This window comes from Rattus norvegicus, chromosome 15 (genome assembly GCF_036323735.1).
Source record: "Rattus norvegicus strain BN/NHsdMcwi chromosome 15, GRCr8, whole genome shotgun sequence".
Lineage (NCBI taxonomy): Eukaryota > Metazoa > Chordata > Mammalia > Rodentia > Muridae > Rattus > Rattus norvegicus.
In genome coordinates, this window is record NC_086033.1 from 32,281,729 (window position 1) to 32,309,580 (window position 27,852).

At 44.7% G+C, this 27,852-nt stretch overlaps 2 protein-coding genes across 5 annotated transcripts in view; one reads left to right on the forward strand and one right to left on the reverse strand.

Moving 5' to 3' along the window:
- Positions 1-10,630, forward strand: part of Rnf212b (ring finger protein 212B) — a 47,739-nt gene extending 37,109 nt beyond the window's left edge. The window contains exons 12-15 of the mRNA XM_017599876.3: positions 3,095-3,134; positions 3,657-3,751; positions 5,643-5,704; positions 9,230-10,630. Of these exons, the coding sequence (XP_017455365.1) occupies positions 3,095-3,134; positions 3,657-3,751; positions 5,643-5,704; positions 9,230-9,292 (260 nt within the window). The 3' untranslated portion in view covers positions 9,293-10,630. The remainder of the gene's footprint in view (positions 1-3,094; positions 3,135-3,656; positions 3,752-5,642; positions 5,705-9,229) is intronic.
- A 538-nt stretch (positions 10,631-11,168) lies between these two features.
- On the reverse strand, positions 11,169-27,836 carry Homez (homeobox and leucine zipper encoding). 4 transcript variants are annotated; one of them, XM_063274032.1, is made up of 3 exons: positions 27,697-27,836; positions 12,352-13,866; positions 11,169-11,325 (listed from the first exon to the last, which is right to left on the reverse strand). In XM_063274032.1, the coding sequence occupies exons 1-3, from the start codon at positions 27,719-27,721 to the stop codon at positions 11,285-11,287; spliced, it is 1,581 nt and encodes a 526-aa protein (XP_063130102.1). In that variant the 5' UTR covers positions 27,722-27,836; the 3' UTR covers positions 11,169-11,284. The 4 variants fall into 4 exon arrangements, with proteins under 4 accessions (XP_063130102.1, XP_006251992.3, XP_008768885.2 ...); XM_006251930.5 differs by lacking the exon at positions 27,697-27,836 and adding an exon at positions 19,553-19,788 and having other exon boundaries at positions 12,311-13,866; XM_008770663.4 differs by lacking the exon at positions 27,697-27,836 and adding an exon at positions 19,553-19,766.
- Between the last annotated feature and the right edge of the window lie 16 nt (positions 27,837-27,852).

Below are 27,852 nucleotides of genomic sequence, written 5' to 3' on the forward strand. Positions count from 1 at the left end.
CTGTTTACTGGTTTCATCGAGTCCAGGCAACCACAGCTGTTGGGAATTGATGAATGCAGCAGGCCACACCATTCCCTCCCCACCCTCAGGGTCTTAGATCTCCACCCCATCTTCCTTAGTGATTCCTGAACCTTGTGTGCTCCATTTTAATTTGTTAGACAAGGTCTCTCACTTGAGCTTGCCATTTCTGCTAGACTGCCTGGGTACAAAATCCTAGGGATCCAGTCATCTCTAGTCCCTCCTGCGATGGGGCTACAAGCTCACACTGCAATGCCATGCCTGGGTTTCCCATGGGTACAGGGGTTCCAAACACAGGTCCTCATGTTTACATAGCAAGCTCTTTCCTAGCTGAGACAGCCTTCCTCCCACACCCCACCCTCACCCCTACTAATTCTCTTGTGTAGTTTGCTTTCTTGATTTGATAAAGTGCTATTCTCATCCTTTCTTTTAGCATGTTAATATAATGGGGCAGACAGGAACTCCGGTGCTAGAGCACATATGTGGCACATAGAGGACAACTTTTGGGAGTCAGTTCTATTTTCTCTCTCATGGGTTCTGTGGATCAGACTCAGGCATTCAGGCCCTCAGGTTTGTGTAGTAAAGCAAATATTCTTAAGGGATGAACATCTCACCAACCTATTTTCAGTGCTTTAGACATAATTCACTTTCCTTCTTTAAATGTATTTTAAAAGGGTGATTAAATCTTTGGAAAATTCAGTGCTGAATTTTTTTATCTGTTACATGATTTGCATACTTCCGGCACTCAGTCATCTAATTGACAACTGTTCTTTGAGACCTTCCATTTGTATATTGTCAGGGTTAGTTCAAGGTGAGAACTTAGGCCTTTTCAACTGTTTCCTGCATTTGTGCACAGTCCTGGGTCTAGGTCCTGGATTTGGGTTAAGACATTTCAGAGTTCTCACACATCTCACTCCCCCAGTTTTCCTCTATGTCTTTCAGTCTGTTGTTTGTCCCAACTGACATCATCTCAAGCAGCCAAAGCAAGTGCCTCTAACTGTTTTCAACAGTACTCCTGGGGAAGAGGCTGGTATGTGGTGAGCTCTGACAGAAAAAACCTGGTAACCTTTAGTCCTAAGTCTTCAGTCCTGTGTGAGGATTTCCAGGAACCAAACAGTTCAAGTAATGACAGTTGTCTAAAAATGCAGCTTTGAAGCTGGGAGATGGCTTAGTTTGTCAGGTTGGGCAGGCCCAAGCATGTGCTTGGGTTTGGCTCTCCAACACACATGTAAAGCCCAGGTATAATGACATGTGTCTGTAGCCCTGTATTGGGGAAGTAGAGACATGAGGATTCCCTGGAGTGCTGTCTGCTGTCTAGATGAACAGAGCTAATGAGCTCCCAATTCTGAGAATAAAGTACTGGGCCTGGGAAGGTGGCTGGGCGGTAAGGGCTCACAGTGCCTTTGTTCCCAACACCCACAGCAGCGGCTCACAACTCCCTGTAACTCCAGCTCTGGGGGATCCTATGATGTGGGCACCTGTCCTCATATGTACACCATATGCATAATTTAAAACACAGCTCTTTAAAAAAAATAAGGTGGGCTGGAGAGATGGCTCAGCGGTTAAGAGCACTGACTGCTCTCCTAGAGGTCCTGAGTTCAATTCCCAGCACCCACATGGTGGCTCACAACCATCTGTAATGGGATCTGATGCCCTCTTCTGGTGTGTCTGAAGACAGTGACAATGTACTCATACATAAAATAAATAAATTTTTTTAAAAATTAAAAAAAAAATAAGGAACTGGCTAGGTGTAATGTGACATACCTCTAATCCAAGCACTTGGCAGGGGGGCGGGTGGATCCCTGTGAACTCTAATTAGCCAGGGCTACATAGTGAGACCTTGCTTTTTTTTTTTTTTTTTTTTTTTTTTTTTTCCTGAAGCTGAGGATCTACCACTGAGCTAAATCCCCAACCGGAGACCTTGCTTTAAAAGTGTACAGAGCAATAGAAGATACCTGACACCAACTTCTGGCCTCTACGTGTATGTGCATACACATGCACACCTATACAGCACATGCACACCTATACAGCACATGCACACCTATACAGCAATGCACACCTATATAGCACATGCACACCTATGCAGCACATGCACACCTATACAGCAATGCACACCTATATAGCACATGCACACCTATACAGCACATGCACACCTATCCAGCAATGCACACCTATATAGCACATGCACACCTATGCAGCACATGCACACCTATACAGCAATGCACACCTATATAGCACATGCACACCTATACAGCACATGCACACCTATACAGCAATGCATACCTATACAGCAATGCACACCTATCCAGCAATGCACACCTATCCAGCAATGCACACCCATACAGCAATGCACACCTATACAGCAATGCACACCTATACAGCACATGCACACCTATACAGCACATGCACACCTATACAGCACATGCACACCTATCCAGCAATGCACACCTATACAGCACATGCATAGAGATGGCAGCTTTGAAGAACTCCAACCCCACTCCTTCCCTCTCGTCACTGTCAAACCTGTTTTATACATGATTATGGCCTGTTGTTTTTCAAAGCTACCATGAAGCTGGAGGAGACATGAGTACAGTTGAAAGGTTAAAGCGTTTGCTATAGTTGTGTGAGTTCTACTCACATTCACTGTTGGTTTTGTTTTTGTTTTCCTTAATGTACATTCTCCAGGCTGCCACCAGATCTTTATAACTTTAGGTGTCCTGTAGGATATTCTAACTGCTTTTGCAGGATTTTTCCAAGCCTTGGATGCTGGGGATCACTTTTGGAGCTCTGATTCACCCTCTCTTCGCTGATGTCTCTCCTTCAGCTATACTTTTCAGTCCCGCCTTAGAAAGCTGAAGCACAGCCATGTTACACATCAGTGATGGGCCCTGGCTCCAAACTCAAGAAAGTGAAAAGAACGCCTTTATGGGGTGCTGCCTTGTGACTTACAAGCCTTTTCACACACCATTAGCCTTAACCCTAAAACATATGGGAAAAATCTTTGGCCCTATTTCTTTTGCTCTGGCCCCAGAATCCCTTCTGAATTATCTCACTGGTTCATGTTTATGCTTTCCAGAAACCCCTTCACCAGCTTCAACTCATAGCCTCTCTTATCGGTAAGTAACTTTGTACTTCCTTTCTGTTTTGTTTTGGAGGCAGAGTCTCCAGATTTACTATGTAGGCCAGTCTGCCTTTGAAGGCCTGATCCTGCTGCCTCTGCCTCTCAAGTGCTGGGATCACAGGTGAGCACAACCATGCCTTGTTGTCTTGTTTCCTTTTCTAGAGATGTGTTTACAATGTTTCTGCCAGAATTCCTCGGGTTCCTTGCCCAAAGGCCTATACTGCTGGCATTCATAATGTGTAGTCTATAGAGTAGAGGAGTATTTGTGTACTATGCAATCAGAGTCTTTCCCTCTCAGTTATGGGCAGGATTCTCTCCACTGCCTAAGGCTTACTTTTACATGCACTTTACCCTGCTTTCCTTCCCTATTGAGTTTGATTACTTTGCTTACTGTTGGTTGGTTGATTTGTTTTGAGAACTTGATTCAATCCTCCTGTCTCTTGGATCACCACCCCTGGGATTACAGTTGGGCTCGTACAATTCTAGCTTTGCTGTTGCTTTTATTTCTATTCCTTAGACCTTCATCTGCCTCCTCTGGACAGGGGGTTTCTTTTAGACCATTCTTCAGTGGGGATTCAGGCCACACAAGAGTCCTCACCCCCAACAATTCTGGTAAGTTAATGTTCTCAAGTTGTCTTTACAGTGAGGAGAGTGGTTTGCATTTTGCCTGCCTAGTACAAACCTGTCACCAGTAGAATCCTATTATGTGCAGATTGGCTTGTAGTAGGCTGGCTCCCCATGCCCATCCACAAGCTAGATATCAAACCCAGGACCAGGGCCTTATTAAAAGTGTATGCTAACCACAAATTAGATCTCCTGAGCCAGGCCTCGTGCAGGAGAGCCTTCAACCAACTATGAGGTCCAGGTATATCTCAAACTAGTGATCTGGCTTTTTTCTATATCTCATGTTGGGATTTGGTAAGAGGACAGCAGGTAGTGGCTTTCTACCAAGCCTGATGACGTAGTTTGATCTTAGGACTCACAAATGTGAAAATTGTATAATGGAAGGAAAGAAAAGCAGCTCTTGAAAGTTGCCCTTGGATATCACCTGTGCATATGGCACCTGTGTGTGTGACACACACACACACACACACACACACACACACACACACACACACAAATAATAATAATAATAAATGTTAAAAAAAAAAAGCTGTGGATTTTTAGATCCCACATTGAACATGGTGGGTGTTTGGTTCCAAAGGTTGTAAAAGCCAGTATGTTTTTAAAGTACCTCTGTTACCAGCCCTGTTGTCACCTTCAATGTGAAAGATCCCCCGAGCGGGGAGACCCTCACTCAAGTCTCGGGATGACGCGACCCCCCCAAGAACTCACACAAGACCATCTTTGCTGTAATCACATGAGGTTTATCGATAGGAACCAGTGCACTGGGGTCGAGACTCGTATCCCACGCAGGGGCAGTGGAGTTCGACCCCGAGAGGCTGGGAGAAAGAGTATTTAAAGGCAGAGGCTGGGGGTTGGGGATTTAGCTCAGTGGTAGAGCGCTTGCCTAGGAAGCGCAAGGCTGGGTTCGGTCCCCAGCTCCGAAAAAAAAGAGAACCAAAAAAAAAAAAAAAAAAAAAAAAGGCAGAGGCTGTGAGCCCAGGGGATGGGGGGGATGTCAAAGGGGGATGCACCACAAGTTACAGTATTGTTTTATGGCTCTAGGAGATAAGGGGACCCAGAAGGTTTTATGGCCCCCTGGTTCCTGGAACAGAGCTACTAAATCAGGAGAAGGGTCGGGCCTTCAGGTCCTCATTATTTTTAAAAGTTTGTCAGAATTGATGAAGCATCTGCATTTGAAACACCTCTGGTTAGGCTTGGGCCTCCGGTTTCTTGGAATGTTCTCTGCAGGAGGCAATGGCTGGCAGGGACAGTGGGGGCTTAAATAAACATCACTGGGGCAGAACAAAGAACAGTTACTCACACCGGGTGATAAGCAAAGTAGTTCTCTTGCATTTTTAACACTCTGTCTTCCTGAGTCAGATCCTGTTGCTGAGTTTGGGCTAATTTAAAACTCTATCTCTCAAATGCTCACTCAAATGTTTATCGTGCCTCTTTCAACTTGTAATTAAACTTAAGTCTCAGACTGTTCTGTCCCGATTCCATCCTATGTAGCCACACTGGCATCATGAAAAGAACCGACAAACTGCTTAACTTCTTTGAGACAAGGTTTCGTGTAGCCCAGCCTGGCCTGGAATTCCCATTGTAACTGAGGCTGGTCTTCTGCGTGGGGGGCAGGTGTGTGCCTTTTTAAGGGGCTTTCTGTTTAGCCAAAGCTGGCTTTGAACTGTCTATAGCCAGGCTGGTCTCAAAGTCATGATTCTTCTGCCTCTACCTTATCGGTGTTGGAATTACAAGCATACATACATCACTATGCCAAGCTGCCTTTCCCTTTCCAAGTAGTAGTCTTTGTTTTAGATCTTACTAGATACTATAGTCTACAGTAACATGGCTGAGAAACTCTGAGTAAGTCATTTTACAATTCTGTCCTACTCTTCAGGTCAGAGGGAAAGCAGAACTACACCAGAGAACCTTCCTGGTTTCCAACTTCCAGTCCTACAGGTGAGGTCTGACTAGTAACTTATCAGTGTATGGAACTCTGGAAGTTAGGCCTTCATGCTAAAAGCTGACGCTCAGGCGGTAGAAGATAACCAATGGAGAGTGACGTAGGTGTCACCATGGTAAGCTGGTGTTCAGTTTCAGTTTCAATGATTCTGTCTTACTGTAATACTAGTTTGCTGTGGGGTGTTTTTTGTTTTGTTTTGTTTTGGGAGGGGGGGCGAGTAATTGTTTTTGTTTGGTTGGTTTTTTTCAATGCAGGGTTTCTCTGTCTGGAACTCACACTGTAGACCTGGCTGGCCTTGAACTCGGAGATCTGCCTACCTCCTGTGTGCTAAGATCAAAGGCATGAGTCATCACTTCCCAACTGGTTTGGTGTTTTGTTTTGTCTTGGGTACTGGGTACCTTGTGCGTTATAGGCAAGTACTCTTCCAGCTACCTCTCTCCCTAGACCTTTTCCATTTTACGTCAGATCTTAGTGAGTTGCCCAGGCTGGTCATGGGCTTAGCTTTCTTGGCTCAGTCTTCCACACAGCAGTGAGCACAGGCTTGCACGGTCATCTCTGGCAACCAAGACTCCTCTCAATGGAATATGTCTTTTGCACAAACTATGGAGAGCATGTCTCCAGAGATGAATTTATGGGGCTAATCCTAATCCAAAGAACAAGAAGAAAGGGTGTGGCAGAAGTTTGTAAGGATATCCCGAAGTGAAAAACTCCACGTTTGTGTCTTTGCAGTTTTTTGAGATTATTTTTACTGAAAGTCTCCCATGAACCAAGGAATAGCTCCTGGGATATGTTTATTTCCACAATCTAAAATGCCCTTTATCAGCAAGGAATCAAATTTAAGTAGGGCTTTGTGGCAAAAGTCTATAATTCAAGCTACTCAGAGACTTCAAGAAAAAAGAAAAACAAGTTCAAAGCCAGCCTGGGCTATAGTGTGAGTTTCATGACTTAGTAAAACCCTTCCTGAAAAATGACAATTAACCAGGTGTGGTACAGGGTACCAATAATCCCAGGGTTTCAGAAGATGACAGTAGGAGAATCACATGTTTGAGTCCATCTTAAGTTACACAGCAAGTTCCAGGCCAGGCTGGCTAGAGACCTTGTTTCAGGTAAAAGAATAGACAGGGCTGGAGAGATGGCTCAGCGGTTAAGAGCATCTGACTGCTCTTCCAGAGGTCATGAGTTCAATTCCCAGCAACCACATGGTGGCTCACAACCATCTGTAAAGCGATCCGATGCCCTCTTCTGGTGTGTCTGAAGACAGCTACAGTGTACTTATATATAATAAATGAATAAATCTTAAAAAAAAAAGAATAGACAAACCAAGTCTATATAGGGATACAGGTCACCAGTAAGTATGCTTGCCTGGCATCCACCAGGCCCTCGGTGATATCAATCCCTAAAACTGGAGAATAAAAAGAAATTAAGGTTTAATAATCAAACTCTTTGCTTGTAAATTTAAAACATGAGCTAAGTCCTGGGTTCAATCCCCTGCATTTCGTAAAGCTAGATACTTGCACTCAGGAGAGGAACAGGAGGTTCAAAGGTATCCTTGTTTATATATCAAGTTCAAGGCCCGTGTCTCAATAGAGAGAAGAGAGGAAGGGAAGAGCATTGTTGTTGCTGCTGTTTGTTTGTTTGTTTGTTTTAAGATATCAGGAGCCCAGCATAGTGACACATACCTGTGATCCCAGCATTCAGGAGGGACAAGCAGGAGAATTAGGAGCTTAAGGCCAGATTGAGATAACTAAGCTGTCTCAAAACCAACAAAAGAAAAAGCTGGGATTCAAGCTGTAAGAAGTAACACTAAGTAAACAGACCCTCGGAGAGAGAGAAACCTATAAGGAAATGTAAGAGATCTAGAAGTATGTGGCCCCAAGTTGAATCTTGTTAAGAAACACACTTATTTCTGTCTGGATATAGTGATGCATACCTGTCGCCCAGCACTTGAGATCTAGGTAGGAGGGTCAGGAGTTCAAGATCATCTCGACTACATAGCAAGTTTTCAGGCTAACCTGAGCTATATAAAACCTTATCTCAAAAACAAAACAAACAAACCCTGCTTCTATGAGACAATTGAGGAATCTTAGTCTGTCAGGCACTATTACAAACATTTTTTTGGGGTTTGGGGTGGGAAGGTGGGCGGGCTCTCTCTTGTAATCCTGGCTGGTCTAGAACTGTAGACTAGGCTGGCCTTAAACTCAAATCCACTTGCCTCTGCTTCCTGAGTATGGGATTAAAGGTATGTACTATTCCCTGAAGTATTAAAAGAACTGTAAACACAAGAAATATTTCAGGTCTGATGACTCTGTTTGCACAAACACAAATAATAACACATACACCCATATGTATGTAAATAAAAATTTTATGAAGTTAAGTATCTAGATTTTGTTTTAGTATAATTTACTAAAAAGAAGTAATAGAAAATAATAAAGGTTGGCTATGAGATTTGTTGATGTTAGATGATAGGTCATTATTCTGGTCTACCCTTTAAAACAGTGGTTCCCAACCTTCCTACTGCTGAGACCCTTTAATACAGTTCCTCATGTTGTGATGACCCCAACCACAGAATTATTTTGTTACTACTTCATAACCGTAACTCTGCTACTGTTATGAATAATATAAATATCTTATATATAGGATATCTGATGTGACTCCTGTAAAAGGTTCATTTGACCCCAAAGGGGTGGAGACCAATAAGACAAGAACCACTGTTTTAAAACAAAACTTATTGTGACTCGAGAGATGACTCAGCACTTAAGAATACTGGCTGCTCTTCGAGGGGACCTGGGTTCGAGTCCCAGCACCCACATAGTGGATCACAACCTTCTGTAACTCCAGTCCCAGGGGATCTCCAGAGCACAGAAATACATGCAGCAAAACATCCATAGATATAAAATTTTGAAAATAAAACACTATAAAGTTAAAAAGTTACTGAACAGTGCCACATCACTAGAGGTGTAAGATCTCTGCCTCCCTGGTAATTGCTTTTTGATACAATAGTCAAAGTTCCAAATCTTCCAAAAGTTTCTCAATATTTTACACCATCATCATAAAGCACTGAAGCGTACAGTTTCTTTCTTTCTTTCTTTCTTTTTTTTTTTTTTTTTTCCCCCCGGAGCTGGGGACCAAACCCAGGAGGGCCTTGTGCTTGCTAGGCAAGCGCTCTACCACTGAGCTAAATCCCCAGCCCCTGAAGCGTACAGTTTCTTAAGTAACAACAAAGCCCTCGTCACACAGGATGTATCAGATCTTAGTCTGGGTTGGGCACAGTGGCCAACCATTTGGGAAACGGAAGCAGGCCAATCTCTCTGAATTCACGGCCAGCCTGGTCTACAGAGCCAGCAGGGATAGTGAGACCCTGTCTCAAACAAAATTTCTTTTAGTTTGGAAGTTAGTCATCATACAATGAGGAAAATCCATGGAGAAGCAATAGGCAGTTGATTTTGTTCAGTAAAACTTTATTGGTAGAACCCCTTACTCATCTGTGTTGTCATAACATGCAAATCTGTTCTCTGCTGCAGACATTCTACCAACACAGACAGATGGGACTAGCCAGGAGAGACGGATGGAGCGTTTCCAGATAGAGATCCCTCTTCTGAAAGGTCTGATCTGTGCGTAATGCTCCAACTGGACTGCAGTGTCCAGCACTGTTAGGGAATATGGGGGCCTGCAGTTTCCTGGTTTCAGTCTGCAGCTTCATCTCTTGAACTTTATCTTACATGTCTTTCTCTCCAAAACATTTAAAATTTTTTAAAGAATATTCCCTGTTGTAGGAGGGTATACCACTTGCACCTGTGATGTAGGTGCCCTCAGAGGCCAAAAGAGGGCGTGTGATCCCCAAAAGCCAAGGCTATAGGCAGTTTGCTGACTGACATGGGTGCAGGGGAACCCGGTCTGGGCTTCTTTTTTTTTTTTTTTTTCTTCTTTTTTTCGGAGCTGGGTACCGAACCCAGGGCCTTGGGCTTGCTAGGCAAGCGCTCTACCACTGAGCTAAATCCCCAACCCCCCGGTCTGGGCTTCTTGAAGAGCACAAAGCATACTAAACTGCTGAGCCATTCCTCCAGCCCCTTGAATTTTTTATTAATTTATTTGGTGTAAGTACTTGTGGGGAATCCGAGGACAACTTGTAGGAGTCAGTTCTTTCCAACAAAGTGGGTCCTGGGGATCCAACTCAAGTCACTAGACTTGGGGGCAAGTGCCTTTACTCTCTAAGCCATCTCAGTGGCTCTATCTTCCACTAACACATGAGAAAGCGATTAGGTCCTACACAGGGCTTCAGGAAGATAATCATCTCTCCCCTTCATGCACAGCCTTTCATTTCCTAGTTCGAAACTAAAGTTGCAGAAATCCTTAGCCTCATGCTTTGGCATAGGGAGACTAGAATATATATATTATATATATATATTCATTCTTTATATATCCTGGTTCATTTCTGGATTTCACTTGTTTAGCTCTGGACTCAGCTATCGTGTTGCCAAGGTTAATAAACGATTGCTCCCGCCCTAATGTATCACATGTTTACCTACTGTTTGTTCTACAGTCAGCTGCTATGAAATGTTTTGATTTTCCTTTGTCCAAACAATAGGTAGAATACATTTCCAGCTTTGATTTTCCTGTTACAACAATAGATTTCCAGCTTTATTATAGACTATATAGACTAATAAAGAGGAAAAAAAATCATTAAAAATATATCCTTTTATGGCTACTGCAACTCTTGCTAAAACAGTTTCTAGAATGGTGGGATAAACAAATAGAGTTACAATCTGTCTGCTGAAGGACCAATAAATCTTGCCATCTGACTCTGGAAACCACTGTGTGTCAACAGATGCTGAATTACTGTCTTCTATTTTTCTATTTTTATTTACTGCAGTGTGTACTGACTGACTCTTTAAAAAAAATAATAAAAATATACTAAACCAGAAGTAATTTTAAAGTGGTGCTGGGGCTTGAAACTAGAATGTCACACATGCTAAGTAAGAGGCCTATCGCTGAGCTACACACCAGCCATTAAGTCAGATGGTAATGGACTTGGCTACATTAAACCCTTACACTAGGCTAGGTACAGCTGTGGCCCAGTTGGCAAAGTACCTGCCCACCACACAGAGGCCTGGTCTGATCCCAGGGCTGTATAAACTGGGCATGACGGCACATACATACTTACACTCAGCATTTAGGAGATGAAAACAGGAGGATCAGAAGTCCAGCAGCAGCCATGGTGTCAGTGAGTTCAAAGCAAGCAAGCATTTAAACACTGAAGAGGGGGCTGGAGAGATGGCTCGGCAGTTAAAAGTCCTGAGTTCAATTCCCAGCAACCACATGGTGGCTCACAACCATCTGTACTGTGATCTGATGCCCTCTTCTGGTGTGTCTGAAGACAGAGACAGTGTACTCACATATATATAGGTGAAGGTGGGTGGATAGACAGATAAAGATATATCTTTAAACATAGGAGTGGCAAAGTGGAGAAGAGAAACAATTTTATTTTTGGCCTTTTTATTATCTTAGCAACTGGGGCTTACACTCTACTTTCAGATGACTAACCAACTGTTAGCAGTGATCCCCGTTCTACAGCACCATTAGTTAGAAGACCATGGTCCTTCTGTCCACAAGACAGACCCTATAAAGAGGGAAACATCTCTTGTTAGACACAAACTGAAGCACTAGCAAAAAAGGAAACAAACAAACAAAAAAGCCCACCTAACAAACTCTATCAACCCTGGCAGAAAGTAGTGTCAGGTTTGTAAATCCAACCTGTAACTACCCCACTGCCCTTCTCCTCTGTCACACTGTTACTTCAAAAACAGATTCTCACATAGTCCAGGTTAGCCTTTAACGTCCTAGGTAGTAGTCAAGGCTGGCCTTGAACTCCTTGATCTTCCTACCTCTACCTGCCAAGTATAGTAGTCACAGGGACTATGACACCTACAATAAATATACAAATATTCACACTCTGATTATTAAAAAAATTTCCACAAACTCTGGATGTAAAGATTTACCCTGAGACAATAGTGAGCAAAGAGGGGAATAGAAATCAAATGGTAGAGAGCAGATTGGTCAGTGTCAGAAGCAAGAACAGTCTGCTGTGAATTAGTGACAAATCGAGTTAAGACATCATCAAAGGGGTCTGAGGACATGTCTGTTACAAAACCAGGGCCCTGCAATCAGTAGCAGCATTGTGTTTGACATGTGCTCAGAAAGACAGGACAGGCACAAAGGATTCTCTGACCAATGCTGGGGTGCACTAGGATCAACTGGATCACAATGCCTCTCTCCACTCAGGTGCCCTGTAGATGTGGGACTGAGACATGACTTAAGAGTCCTAAAGAACAAGACAGAGCAAATGCTCTTTTCAGCCACTGTTTGTCCACATCCCAAATTCTCTCTACATGGAGGCTGGAGAATTGGATTTATGCTGATCCAATTACTTCAGTTTATCCTTGTCACCCTCTCCCGTCTACTGTCAAGATCACACACTTCGACTATTCAAGAAAACAAAACATTTACAAGAGCAATTTTAAAAAGTTTCAACAGTCACTAAGTTGATTAATATTTCAGTAATAGACTGCCCTTTGCCTCAGCCTCCCTCAGTCCCGTATGATTACATCATCATCTTCTTCCTCCTCCTCCTCCTCTTCTTCCTCACCATCTTCTGGCAGTTCTTCATCCTCCTCCTCTTCCTCTTCATCTAAACAAACTACCACTTCTGCTGGCTTGGGCAATCGAGAGTCAAACCAGTCCAGCACTTGCTGAGTGCTTAGTCTTGATGCCTGACTCAGTTTAAGGATATCAGCTTCCTGCAGCTGCTGGTGGGCTGCCCAGTACCTCTCCAAAGGTCGTATATCTGGTGGGGGCGGTGGGGCTGGTAGAGGTGGTGTCTTGGCCCATTCTTTCAAGGAACGAGTTGATGATGTAGAAATGGCTGGATCTTGAAAACTAGGAGTACCAAGTACTGCATTGTCCCGAAACCATTTCAGCTGTCCATGCTTCAAGGCATAGCGTGTATCACCAAACCATTGAATGATCTCAGGGCGAGGTAAACCAGTGATCTGTTCTAACTTATGGTAATCTTCTCGTCGTGCCCATTGGCACTGCAGGAAAAAGGATTTAAGGATGGCCAACTGTTCTTTGGTTTTACGCTTAGTCTTTCGCTGGTGTTGCATATCTGGGGAAAGGTATTCGGTGGGGCCAACCCTGCTCGGTACTGAGTTATTCCGTAGCCTTTGGGACCAGAGTGGTTCTACTTGTGGAGACAGTGCCTGCTCACTAGGTGAGAATGACTGTGGGATATAACCCAAAGGCTGGAGGGGTTTAGGGGTGGCAGTGGTTCCATTAGCCAGTACCTGGAAAGGAGAAGAGGCAGAGGAAGATGGAGGTGTTCCACTAGGTTCGGATTCCTCCTTACAACTATTATCAAGTAATGAGATCAATGGGGACTTATCTGGCTGATGGACAGCTATGGAGTGATTCCAGGAAGCAGTTCCTCCACCACATGACTGGTCAGGACCCCCGCCTGCCTGCTCCTTAGAGAGGCCACTGATCTGAAGATCCTGACAATCTGATTGGTGGTTCAATGTTCTGCTGCCCATCATCAAAGGCTCCTTAACTTTCTGATGATTCAGTGGCAGCTGTGATACCTGAAAGGGCTCCTCAGGCTCAACCTTCAATCCTTTCATCTGAGTGGGCTCGCTAAGCGCCAGAGGACGCAGTCCAAGAGCAACCTGTTCTGGAGGGGTCACTGGAGGCATCTCCTGTGGGGGCCTCACTGCGTGATGTGTGAAAGACAGAAGAGACTTGAAAAGGAGCTGATCTCGGTGGTACACCACTCTGGCTCGAGTCTCTTCTATCTCTTCAGATGACCAGCTAATGCCACAGCGGAGACGTTGGGCCATGAACCAGGTCTTTACCTTCTCCATCTGCAGCCCATGCCGCAGGCAGAGGAGAGCGATATCTGCCAGGCTTGGGTAGGGGAAGTAGCTGAAAGCCTGTAGCAGGTGCTCATTTCCGTCCAGCTCACTGGTTTGGACCGCTTGAGTCCACACAAGCTGTAGCTCCTCGGAGACTGGCGGGAGGCAGACAAGCCCTGCTCCCGAGCTGTTGAGACTGCTGGAGTCTTTATTCGGACTCATGACCTGCTCTGATTTGTACCCTTCAGAGACAGCTGCAAGAAAAGAAATAGTTCCATTACATTTAATGTTTACAAACTGCTGAAACCAGACAGTTTTCTATCTGAATGATGTTTATCGCTCCCTAAAATCATTTCTCAACTTTCACAATCTTGTCAAGTCATCAGGACCTGCTGTAATTCTTGTTTCTTTGTATTAAATGTAAGGTCCATAGAAGTTGGGGTAAAATTGACCCTAAGCCTCATGACAAAAAGGCTGTCTTTAGAGGCTAAGGAAAAAAGGTATCCTGCCACAGCCTTTACTGTTCCAACTTCAGTTTGCTTCTAAAGCTGTCACTCAACTCTCACCTTTAAGTTCATGGACCAGCACTCAGACTGTACTTAACCACAAAACCAGGGCCTCATGCTCTAATCTCAGAAAGATTACTCTTTAGTGCCTAACAGTCTTGTATGACTTCCAGAACATGAAGACAGGGAGACAACCTATCACGTCAGCACGAGAGGGTATACCTACAATCCCAGCACTTGAGAGATAGTAGGACCAGGAGTTCAAGCACAGCCTAAACTACATAAAACTATCTCAAAACATACAAAAAGCAGGCAACGACAAAACAGGGTGGGGGTACTCTGCCCAGCCCCAAAGACCACCCCTCTTTTCTTGGTGGTGGGAGTACTGGAAATAGGAAACTGTATTCATAGTACATTAAAGCCCTAAACTCATCTCAGTAGGAAGACAGAGTCCAAAACCTTGGTATAAAAGAACCTTATTCCCCTTGGGTTAGATTTTGTGGAAAGGGCAGTTTTCTTCCTCAGCCAGCTTAATAAAGGTTAATCCCCTCCCTGAGACTTTGTCACCTCTCACAGCTCAGCCTAAGGAGCCCAGAGATGATTCCCTCCCCATGAACAGCCTACTCCACAAAGGGCAAAAGGGCTCCTGCTTTTGTCTCTTCAGTCCAGTTTTCTCCTCAGAACCAGCTGGGCAAGTTCATTAAACAGCACGGCTCGCTCCCAGCAGTGGGCAAGGGGACCTGTTCATTCCCCAATGCCTGGCAAAATCTGGGAGTATTCTCTAACTTGTTTTTTTAGTTTTCTTTTTTAAATTCATATATTTTATTTATGTGAATAACTGTTGCTGTCTCTGTTCACACCAGAAGAGGGCATCAGATCCCATTACAGATGGTTGTGAGCCACCATGTGGTTGCTGGGAATTGAACTCAGGACCTCTGGAAGAGCAGTCAGTGCTCTTAACCACTGAGCCATCTCCACTCATTCTCTAACATTTTAATTCAGCTCCCTCCTTAGGTATTAGAGATACTCTATCACATCACATTTTATTCTTGGAGGAATCCCATTGGTATTTACATTATTTCTGGTCTGTCTAGGATAGGATGAGATTCCCACATAAATGCTACTGATTAACTGACAAGTTTCGAGTCTACAAAGACCGCATATACTGTTTTCATTTCTTTGGAGACCTCCAGCCTAGGCAAATGCTCCAAAAGGTCAAATCCTAGGGGCTTTATTTTAATCTATAAAGGTTTTTTAGTTAGATTTTATTTGATAACTGGTCCACATGTACATATGCACCATGTGTGCTTGGTGCCCTCAAAGATTAGAAGAGGGCATCAGATCTCCTGGATTTGGACTTAAAGCTGGTTCTAGGCTGCCATGTAGGGAGGGAATGGAACCCAGGTCCTCTGCAAGAGCAGCAAGCGCTCCTGAACGCTGAGCCAGCCCCCTTGAGGCTTTATGGTTATAAAACTGGACATTCCTTTTAGTGTTTGCTTGCCATAGCTTCTGACAATCAAATCTAAGAGACCAGAAGCCATGCAGATCCTAAATGCATTACACTTGAAGGGTTCTTTACAGGTGAGGAGGCAGATCTAAGTGGAAGCAGCTTAAGAATTCTAAGTTCCAGACTGGAGAGATGGCTCAGGGCTTAAGAGCACTGATTGCTCTTCCAGAGGTCCTGAGTTCAATTCCCAGCAACCACATGGTGGCTCACAACCATCTGTAATGGGATCTGATACCCTCTTCTGGTGTGTCTGAAGACAGTGACAATGTACTCATATATAATAAATAAATAAATCTTAAAAAAAAATTCTAAGTTCCTTCTACTTAGGTCTAGCTCTGGGTTAGTCACTGAATCCCTACTGATTCTCTGCTCCATTTCCCTCCTCTGTAAAGAATGCTGTATGCTGTGTGCTCACGGAAAAGTCATATTGTCACTAGGCATCTGTTGTGTGCAGGTGCTACAGTGTCACAAACAGCAGCTTGGGGAGACCGAAGTTTGGGGTGTAGCAGACTTGAGGTTAACTGCAGCTTCCCTGCTTTCTAGAATGCTATTTGTCCTTAGCCAAGTTATTTCACCTAAAGCTTAGTTTCTCCTCAGAGAAAAAGGTACCCTACCTGGGAAGTCTAAACTGGGTAGAAGTCAGAGTCTTCTGGCAGGCAAGCGGTTTAACAATGAGCTATATACAGCTCCAGCCCCATGACTTTATATTCTCCAATTCTGAGGTTTTGAAACAATTTCAAGATGGATTCTGCTGCTTTGAAAAAATCTGTATAAAGGCTAGAGAGAGGACTCAGTGCTTAAGAACCTGGCTGCTCTTCCAGAGGCCATAGGTTCAGTTCTAACATCTACAAGGCAGCTCCCAACCAGCTGCAAGTCAAGTTCTAGGACACTTGGTGCCCTCTTCTGGCCACTGTGGGTATTGCATGTATGTGGTGAACAGACATACATGTGAAATAAAACGGAAAAAGAAAAATAGTCTGTGGCCATGTCTCAGAGGGATAAATGCCATGTCTCAGAGGGATAAATGCCGATTGAAAGCGTGTGCCACTACACCCAGCTAGAATCAAGACGTTCACTGTGTGGTTGGTAACTCTCTGAAGAATCTGTCTTTCAATCAGGAGCACATGGCTCCTAATAACAACAAGTAGGGGCCAGGCACAATGGCACAATGTAAAGAGACTGTCTCAAAAGCAAGAGTGACAAGGATGATAGACCAGTGTTCTTTTTTTTTTTTTTTTTTTTTTCTTTTCTTTTTTTCAGAGCTGGGGACCGAACCCAGGGCCTTACGCTTGCTAGGCAAGCGCTTTACCGCTGAGCTAAATCTCCAACCCCTAGACCAGTGTTCTTAACAGTATTCTTGTGCCTCTATCTTGGACTGGAGAGAGGGAGAATCCAAACTGGAGGGTTTCTACCTGGGCAGAGATGGTGGTGGTAAATCTATTATGAATAATCACACCTGAATCCTTATTACAGATGCCAGATATATTATTCTGCTTAGTCATTGATGTAAACAGTACACTTATAACGTTCTTCCCTCCCTTTGATTTCTAACGCCCCAGCCAGCCAGAAAGGAGAAGCAGCTTAAACTTGGAATTTAGATGCTTCCCATACACTGATAGGGAAAAGAGTTTGGAATGTTTACTTAAATATAGGCTTGTACTAAAACAGAAGACAAAGCAGAAAACTGGATATGATCCTGCTCAGCTCCTAAGTCTTTATTCAAATAAGATCTGAAATAATGCCTAAGGTATGTCTGGGTAATACAGTGTTAAGGGCCTTACGGACTTTTGTGATGTTTAACTTATGTGCTTCCGAGTTGCCTAAGGTATGTCTGGGTAATATAGTGTTAAGGGCCTTACGGACTTTTGTGATGTTTAACTTACGTGCTTCTGCACTTTTTAAATAATCAACTTCTTTGAGAATCAGATAAAAATCACAGCACTTTGGGCTGTAGAGATGGCTCAGCACAAGTTCAGTTCCAAGCACCCATATCAGGTAACTCATAGCCACCTGTAACTCCAGTTCCAAGGGATCAAAGCCCTCAGGTTTCCCCAGGCTTGATTGTACATAGTGCACACAAACTCACACAGGCACACACAAATCAATCTTTTTTTAAGAGCCAGACCTTTCGAAATTTGTGACTTAAAAATGTATACCCGGGGCTGGGGATTTAGCTCAGTGGTAGAGCGCTTACCTAGGAAGCGCAAGGCCCTGGGTTCGGTCCCCAGCTCCGAAAAAAAAAAAAGAACCAAAAAAAAAAAAATGTATACCCAATACAAGTCACAACTGCACTCAGACATCATTGCCAAGAGATCAGCTTCAGATCTCTGCTTTGTAAGTCTTCCTAACTTAATGAAGGCAGTGTGCTATCTTGCTTAAAAGTGAACAAGCAAATTAAATGAACGGAAAGAGTGGGAGACAAGAGTTCCGACTGTCTAAAAGGGACCAGGGTATCTGTGGTACCAGACAGGATGGGAAAGATGCTAAAAAGTGACCCATAGATTACATGGTCAATACCCAATGTCCTGGACACTCAAGGTTAGCTACTGTCTAGTGCAACACACTGGCTTTATTCAGTTGTCGTGCTTGAAACTGTGTGCTTCTCCAACTGTTTGTGGCCCCACACACTTGCCCATTTCTGGGCATCTCTGGGTATCTGTATAATAATGTAATTAAAATATCATGCACCTATTTAAATATGGAAACTAAAGACACCTCAGCATGCTGAGGCAGGAGGATCACAAATTTGAGGCCAGCTTGAGCTACACAGTAAAGCTGTATAAACACAAATTAAATGCTTTGGAGAGACTAATTCAAGAATATGCATTAAAAGCCTGCCCAGTCAGGAATGGGCAAGGCAACTGTTGAAGATTGAAGTATGTTCCAACTCAGACAGCTTCCAAAGGTCCAATCTCACTTCACTTTGAGAAAAGCCAAACTGGAAATAACATGGTCAAAGTGAGTAGCTTTCACTTAGAGTGGCACACTAGAATTACCTGGGAAACTTAGAAGGCCACCCTCCTCCCCACTTCCTTCTGATTAATGCACTGGGACACAGGCATTCATAATTTTAAAAAGTTCTCAGGAGGTTGGGGATTTAGCTCAGTGGTAGAGCGCTTGCCTAGCAAGTGCAAGGCCCTGGGTTCAGTCCCCAGCTCCGGAAAAAAAAAGAAAAAAGAAGAAAAAAAAAAAGTTCTCAGGGTGCAGTTAATGCTAAAAACGGGTTAAACAATACACCAAACACTGGTGAAATTTACTTTGAATTTTAAGGTTTAGGATAATTCACGTATCTTAATTTTTCAATTTCTGGCTTTTGCAACTACTGCTATCTGAAACATATGACGAAGACTCATCATACGCATCGATCTAGGCCCACACTGATTTTTCAGACAAGCCTCAAGCTTGAGTTTTCTTCCAGCTGACAAGTCTCAGACGCAATACCAGGAACCTATGAGGGCTTTTCATTTCCTGGTTGGTTCTCTCAGTATGGAGGGGCACAAGAGTCGGGGGGCCACTTGTTTGTTTGAAACCATTCATTTCCAAATGGTAGTGCTCCCCGAGAAGCGAGGTCTAGTTGTATATGCCTGTTGAGGTCGCCAGGAGGTAGTCATGGGGACAGGGGAAGCCCGGGCCGGAACTGGGTCAGAGAACAAAAAGTTGCAGCACTTGGGGCAGTGAGCTCAGAAGGCAGGTGAACCTGCATCCTTGCAAAGGGCGTCCCAACCCAACCTTTCCCATCCCCCCCTCTGTAGCCTCCCCCAGTTACAACAACACAGATTCGAAAGTCCAGGGGAGGAAATGGGGACAGGACCCGACGACTTCCAACGGAGGATTCTCCTCCCACCACGAGGATGGGACTCAGAGGGTCCGAGGTTTCGCACTGGCCCGGAGGCAGGCCCAGGGGCTGGGGGGGGGTCGGTCACTCACCACGGCGCGGCCCCGGGCGGCGGCTCCCAGCCTCGCACCGCGGGCTAGGGCGGGAAGGGGGAAGAGGGTAGGGTATCCAAGAGGGAGAGGGGCTGCGGCACGCCCGACTCCTGGCACCCCAGCCACGCGAAGCCCTGGACCGCCGCTGCCCCCAGCCCCTGGAACCAGGCGCTCCGCCCCTACTAGTGCGGCTTGGGGGCGGAGGCGGGGCCAAGGTCGGGATTGGTGGGCGGGCATCGGCACAACGCACTGGGCCGGCCATTGGCTGCACGGGTCCCGGCCGAGGTCCGCGATTGGCTGCGGGGAATCGGTCAGTGTAGGCGCGTGGGGCTGAGAACATGTCTTCCTGGGCAAGGCGCCTGTAGTGGACCTCTGCACCCTGTGGTCCATCCAAAGTTCTTTACTGAACTGGCCCCCAGTCCCGCAGGAAGACCTTCGGAAGACCTTTTAAAACATCTACCACCAGTCTTAAACTGGAGACCAAGCGCCACCAGCAGCGGCAGCCCGGGCAAACCGCTTAAAGCCACTGAGAATGTACACAAGAAGGATCAGATGTTTAGCCCCCAGAAAGATGGGCATCTTAAGTACCCGGAGACTTCGGCCACTTATGAGGTCAATGTGGCGAAAGTGTTCTCAATGACGAAATATTCTGGGTTTCGCTATTAGGGTGTAACAAGATGTGCTGTTCACTAAACCGTATTTTCCATAGGATGGAAGTTCTCGACAAAATTTATCACATTTAGGATTTCCGATATTACTTGGAAACAGCACTTCTGAAGTCAGTTGTGGACATTTGAAAAGGCCTAATCTTATTTATTTGGGTAACTTAAAAGGCATTGTCAGTCTTAGGTATTCTCAGACCTCAGTAGGTAAGGCTTTTCCGTACCTATTTGTCGCATAAACTTTTCTTGAAAGAACAAATGGAAGCGGAAAAGATGGCTCAGAGGTTAAGAGCTCATGCTGCTCTGGAGAGGTCATGAGTCAGGTCCCCAGCACCGACATCACAGTCACCTGTAACTCCAGCTCTATGGGGTCTGAAGCCCTCTTTAGACCTTGTGAGCACGTGCTCACACGTGTCCCATGTTGTTCTCAGAATCCCCATAAGTTTAAAAAAATAAATCTTAACAAAATCTCCAAATGGCTAACAAAGGTGACCAAAGAGATGACTCCACCCATGTATAGCTTGGTGAATTGGTGAATGGTGTGTGTGTGTGTGTGTGTGTGTGTGTGTGTGTTTTCAAGACAGTGTTCCTTTCTGAAGCCTTGACTGACCTGGAACTTGATTTGTGGACGAGGGTGGCCTCAAACTCAGAGCTCCATCTGCCTCTGCCTCCTGAGTTCTGGGCTTATGAACTTGCACCACCACCGCCCAGCTGGTGGATCAGATTTTAACTGGGTTACTAGGAGAAGTGTGAGCAATTTTATCAGTGGCTGTACTAAAGACTTAAGTGTCTCCCTCATCCTAACAACTGTTAACTGTTTCTACATCCTCAGGGAATGGAGGGAGCCTTGTGAGCTCCTTCCCCAGCAACCCACCCCCACCCCCACCAGCCCACCACCACTACCACTCCCCACCCCCGTGTTTCTGGAGCCTCATGAGCACCGTGTGGGTCTCCTTGCAGGTAACCACCCACAGTTTGAATTCAGGAATGGGCAGGTTTACCATTCGCTAAGGACAGAATTCCATTCCACACTTCCTCTCTAAGAAACCAGGTACAAAACTCGGTTCATTTTTCAAGGGTTCCACTCCAAAACCTAGAGCTCTTTGCAGGCTGACAGACATCTTAAACATCTCTGGTTTGATGCTGAGCCGTATTTTTCTGTTGCTAGCCTATTATTTGCCTCCAATCCCTTTCCTCATTGCTCTACCTCAGCCTCAATATTAAAAGCCCTCTTTAGACCTTGTGAGTCCATCCAAATGGACTCAGGTGCCTGGCAGAAACATCGTGCAGGTAAACAAGAAAAAATAGGTTTCTTTAAAAAGACCGCTTTGAACTGTCAGGTGTTGCAGGATAGTTGGAACCCCAAGATTGTGTTATTTACTGGGGAAAAAAAAATCCTGTTTTCAGTTGTGGTGTGGCTCAGACTTAGCACACGCCTTTAATCGAAGAGCTTTCTCCTTGAATATTGTAAACAGGATTAAATAAAGTCCACCTTAGGTCAAGAGGCAGAGAAGGCAACCAATGGAAGGAAGTAAATGTAGGATGATTAAGAAAAAAACATGGTACGAGGGAGTCCAAAGGACAGATATTGAGACCCGGAGAAAGTAGAAGGGAGGGACATTCAGTTCGAAGGATATTTTTTAAAGACTTCGTGAGAGAGAGGGGCATTGCTGGTGGGACTTCGGCTGTAAAGGAAGGGCAGCTGGTTGCTTTATCTCTCTGAGCTAGCAGGCTTTCCCCCCAGCATCGGGCTCCCAGGTCTTTGTTGGTAAAATCTAGGGTAACTTTTATCTACCAGGCTTTGAGACACAGCTGTTGATATTTACAAGACATTCTTCTGAGTCACAATATACAATGTCCGTTGTTTGGTGGGTAAGATGAAGAAAGGGATACAATGTCCATTGTTTGGTAGGAAGATGAAGAAAGGGAGAAATGGGACGTCTTAGCTGGGTAGCCCTTAATTACCAGTGAGCAGATCATTCCCCTCACAACACTCTATTGGACTGGATTGCTTGGGAAGAATCTGTGCTCGAATGGCTGGGAACTGAGGGAGGAGCCAGCCGTCTGTGGGAAGCAAACACCTGACTCTGGAAAGGTTCTGGCCCCTGTGGGCACTGCATGCACGTGGTACACAGACACTTATGGCACGGAATACTCAAACATTTCAAAGTGAGATAGTCAAAAGAGGGGGTTGGTGTGAGGGAAAAAATACACAAAAAGAAGAAACCCCTGTTCTAGGTTTACTATGAGCTTTAACCTCTGGATTTAGAAGTTGCTGTGGACTTGGGTGTGAAAATTACTGAGCAGTCATCCAAACACAAACACAAAAGGAGCCTGTGATTAGCAGGATAACAACCGTCTCAACTCTTCTTGTACTTACGACCAGGGGCTCATGTTATCCTCAAAGGCTCCCATCTTTGGTGAGATTTTTTTTTTCCTCGGGCTTGCAAGAGGTCTCAGCAGCAAAGACGCCCGCTGCCAGGCCTGAGTGCTTGAGTCGAATGCCATCAGTTTGGTTCCCGGGTCACACATGATGGAGAGAACTGACTCCAGAAAGTTATCCTCTGACCACCACACTGCCCATAGCATGAGCCCATTCATACACATATTTATGCACCCAGGCGCACACTCAAAAAAGGTCATTTAAAAAAAAATGTCCTGGGCTGGAGAGATGGCTCAGTGGTTAAAGCACTGACTGTTCTTCCAGAGGTCCTGAGTTCAAATCCTAGCAATCACAGGGTGGCTCACGACCATCTGTAATGAGATCTGGTGCCCTCTTCTGGTGTGTATGGAGACAGCTACAGTGTACACATATACATTAAATAAATACATCTTTAAAAACAAAATGTCCTAGCAGAGTGTAGTGACACACACTTTTCATCCCAGTGTGTATTGTTGTCTATATGCAGGTGAGGGCAGGCACAAGATAAGGCAAGGTGTGTGACTGGGCAGAGAAAAGGTAAGGCAGGCACAGAGTTTTGGAGAGGGGAGAGAGAGGAGAAGGTGGAAGAAGAACCAAAATGGAGGCAGAGAAAAACAACCCAGATCTGTGTGGCCTTAAAGGGTCACAGGTAGTTATGAATATTTTATAAGGAATAGATTTTTATAGGACAATTTGTCTTATCTAGGTGGGCAGTTTATATCAATATTAATTGGTTCAGAATTATTGTATGGATGTTTTATGGGGTGAGAATTTACGGATATAAATCTGATAGATAAATTATAAGCTTTTAGAGTTTTGATTTTACCGGGATACTGGGAGTTTTGACTATAACCACAGGGGGCAGATGCTGGGAATGAGTCTGCAGCAAGAGAGCCACGAGATAGGCGGTCTCTGTATGGAGCTGGGGTGGCAGCGACCATGGCAGTCTTGGAAACTAGGTGGATGGTCACTGATGGGGCTAGTCACTGAGGCGGAGAGACAGAGAGTAGCCAGCGGCAGCATGGGATGGAAATTGGACACTTAGCGAGTCGGGTTGAGATGATTTGCTGATTAAGATGAAAATACCCCCGCAGATGCTGCCTGGCCCACCAGAGCTGGCAATATGGTGTATCTTTTTTTTTTTTTTAAATATTTACTACAACATCCCAGCACTCAGGAGGTGGAAGCAGGAGGATCTCTGTGATTTTGAGGCCAGGCTGGTCTACAGAGTACATTTCATGACAGTCAGGGCTGATACACAAAGAAACCCTATCTTGAAAGAACAAACAAAACAAAATTAAAGTAAAAAAAAAAAAAAAAAGAAAGTCCTCCTTTTGAATGGCTGAGGTACTGGCTGACCAGAGGAATAATTGGCCTATGGAGTTCCAGAGTCTCTCCCTTAACAGACCTCTTGCAAAGCATTGAGAAGCCCAGCAACGTGTTAACATGGTGGTAAGTCGTTGTAACGTTTGGAAATATACCTAGTGGAAAGGCAAACTTGCTAAGATCGATGTGCCCTTCCTTTCTTAATTCTCCCTCCATCAAGCTTCCCCCTTTGTCCATTGGCAATGACTGCCATGGACATCTTGAGATTGGCTGAGCTAGGAAAACATTAGTTGGGGCTTAGTAGGGTACTTATGTGACTTTTCAGTTATGCCTATTTTTTTTAAAGATTTTATTTATTTCATGTATGTGAGCACACTGTAGCTGTCTTCAGACACACCAGAAGAGGGCATCAGATCCCACTGGATCCCAGATGGTTGTAAGCCACCATGTGGTTGCTGGGAATTGAACTCAGGACCTCTGGAAGAGCAGTCAGTGCTCTTAACCGCTGAGCCATCTCTCCAGCCCCTTCAGTTATGCCTATTAAAAACGTATTACCCCATGGCAGACACAGTTTCTGGACTGAATGTCCTTCCTTCTCCATGGTAAAACAGCAGTGGGCAACTCCAGTGTCTCACAGTGCGGGATCTGGAGGTCTTGGAGGCGGCGATTAATGTCTTAAGCTCTAACACGATCTAACCTGACTGTAGTCCTAACAGGGAGATTCTGACATGGCTGGGACTGTACACGGGGAACCATGTGAAGGTCCAGTGACACGGTGGCACACAGCTGTAATCCCAGCACTCCGAGTGGCAGAGGCAGAGTGATCACATTCAAGGCCAAGTCCAGGGGCAGCGAGCGTGGGGGTGGAGGAGACTACGATAAGGAAAAAGCTCAGAATGGAATTATTATCTTCATCTTGGGCTTCTGGTCTTCGCTCAGTAATAGAGGTGGGAGCCCCAGCACTGAAAACAGAACCCGGACAAAAACTAATTACATGAAAAGAAAAAAAAATAGGGGTTGGGGATTTAGCTCAGTGGTAGAGCGCTTGGCTGGAGAGATGGCTCAGCGGTTAAGAGCACTGTCTGCTCTTCCAGAGGTCCTGAGTTCAATTCCCAGCAACCACATGGTGGCTCACAACCATCAGTAATCATGTCTGGTGCCCTGATTCTGGCCTGTAGTTGCATACATGCAGGCAGAACGCTGTATGATGTATACATAATAAATAAATGTTTAAAAAAAAAAGGTGGGGCTGGAGAGATGGCTCAGCGGTTAAGAGCACTGACTGCTCTTCCAGAGGTCCTGAGTTCAAATCCCAGTAACCACATGGTGGCTCACAACCACCTGTAATGAGATTGGATGCCCTTTTCTGGTATGTCTGAAGACAGCTACAGTGTACTTATATATAATAAATAAATAAATCTTTAAAAAAAAAAAAAGGTACAAGATGCTTCCTTTCCGCCATTTTGTTCTGCCATCCCTAGTCTAATACCTTACACCAAATATGAAAGAAATGGTCCATTTTTCCGAGTTTGGAAAAAATGCTGTCTGTCTTTTAAGACACATTCTCAATAGTAGCCAAGGTTCATTCACCTGCTAGGCTAACCTTGCCTCCAGGCAATTCTTCTCCATTGGCCTCCTGAGGGCTAGAATTACCAGTGTGAGCTATTATGCTTGGTCTGAAATTTTTTTTTTTTTTTCCAGAGCTGGGGACTGAACCCAGGGCCTTGCGATTGCTAGGCAAGTGCTCTACCACTGAGCTAAATCCCCAACCCCCTGAAATTTTTTTATAACATAATCACTGTAACAGGCCCCAGACCTTGCCACAACTGACTCCATGATGGAAATACCATTTAGGCTGTAAGACTCAGCACGGAGATAGCCTCCTGCTAAACAAAAACAAAGGCCCAATCCATCGAAGCTGATGAGAGTTCTGGGAAAGTCTCAAGATATACTAACCTTGCTTGTTAGCTTGTTAGTTCCACTTCTGTTGTTAACTGAAGACATGGTTTTTGTGCTTAAAAGCTCACTCTGAGAAAGGATCAGAGCTCTATTGGGACCCTGAGTACCCAGTATTGTCACCAGCTGACTCATAGACTTCCTATTGGCTAAAACCCGTGTCCGGGCAGTCTTCTCTGGTGGATACTCCACAAGTCACAATGTGTAATTCTTTTAAAATTACCATAACCTGAAAATTAACAGTATGCTAGAAAACTGAAATCCTTTCTTGTTTGTTTTTCCATACAGGGTTTTTCTGTTACCTTAGCTGTGCTGGAACTCACTGAAGAGCAGGCTGGCCTCTAACTGAAAGATCCAACTACCTCTGCCTCCCCCGTGCTGGATTAGAGACGTGTGCCACCATGGTTCAGAACCTTATTCTTTGCAGTAAGTATTAGTTACCTGTTCTATGAAAAGGCTGTCAGTGCAGCAGGGTGGGTACAGCGCGATGGGTGCAGGCGCCTGCTGCCTGGCCTGCTGACCTAGGTTTCATTCTAGGGGAACCACACCCTGGAAGAGGGACGCCATCCCAAAAAGTTGCCCTCTGTCTCTATGTGTGGGTCTTGAACACACACAAATAAGCCAGGTATGGTGGTGCATACCCTTAATCCCATCGCTCAGGAGGCAGAGGTAAGTGGATCTCTGTGAGTTTGAAGACAGCCTGGTCTACATAGTGAGTTCCAGGACAGCTGGGGCTATATAGTAAGACCTCCCATCAAACAAACAACAAAAACAAAAAAGTTCAATCTGATTTTTTTTGGTATCCAAACACATGGAAAAAAAATTGTTTGCCAGGTAGGTAATTTTTCATCAGCTTTTTTTTTTTTTTGGTAGCGTGCATGTATGTGGGGGTTCACGAGTGTTTTAGATTGATGCCAAATCTTCCTTGATAGCTCTCCACCTCAGCTCTCTCTTTTTTTTTTTTTTTTGGTTCTTTTTTTTCCGGAGTTGGGGACCGAACCCAAGGCCTTGCGCTTCCTAGGCAAGCGCTCTACCACTGACCCCCTTTCATCAGCTTTTTAAAAACTGTAACTGATTTGCATTTCCCCAGTCCTTAAACGTTCACTTTATGCCCAATCTTGTATTTAAAATTTGTATTTTCGGGCTGCAGAGATGGCTCAGTGGTTAGGAGCACTGACTGCTCTACCAAAGTTCTTGAGTTCAAATCCCAGCAACCACATGGTGGCTCACAACCATCTGTAATGAGATCTGACGCCCTCTTCTGGTGTGTCTGAAGACAGCTACAGTGTACTTACAGATAATAAGTAAATAAGTAAACAAATAAATAAATCTTAAAAAATAAAATTTGTATTTTCTTCTTAAAAGTTGTATACTTTAGGATACAGAAGTTTTACTCGACTGTGTAACCAAATGACCATGTTCGGTTTCGTCCAGTGTTTGGTGTCTCCTCTCCTAAGAAATGCCAGAGGTCAGGGGAGCTCTAAGGCTGAATGGTCACCAGTGCAGGTGTTGGGAATCTGGGATGGATTTGAAACAGGAAAAGCTACATTAAAGCTCTCTGTGAAAGAAAGAGTTCAGGGGTTGGGGATTTAGCTCAGTGGTAGAGCGCTTGCCTAGGAAGCGCAAGGCCCTGGGTTCGATCCCCAGCTCCGAAAAAAAAGAACCAAAAAAAAAAAAAAAAAAAAAAGAAAGAGTTCAGATCAACCCACCATCAAACTAAGATGTCCAAGTTGGGAAAGAGGCTAGGGCCACGGAAGCCCTGCCCAGCCTCCACCTACCTCTCTCTGGGTGTCTAGTCCTCATGCTGACTCTTCCTTCACATATGTACTTCGCTTTCAAAACGTACTGAGTGGGTGCTGTGCAATGACATCACAGCTCGACTATTATGACGTAATGAGGAGGCCAGTGACTGTGCTCCAACCAGTGTCGGTGTT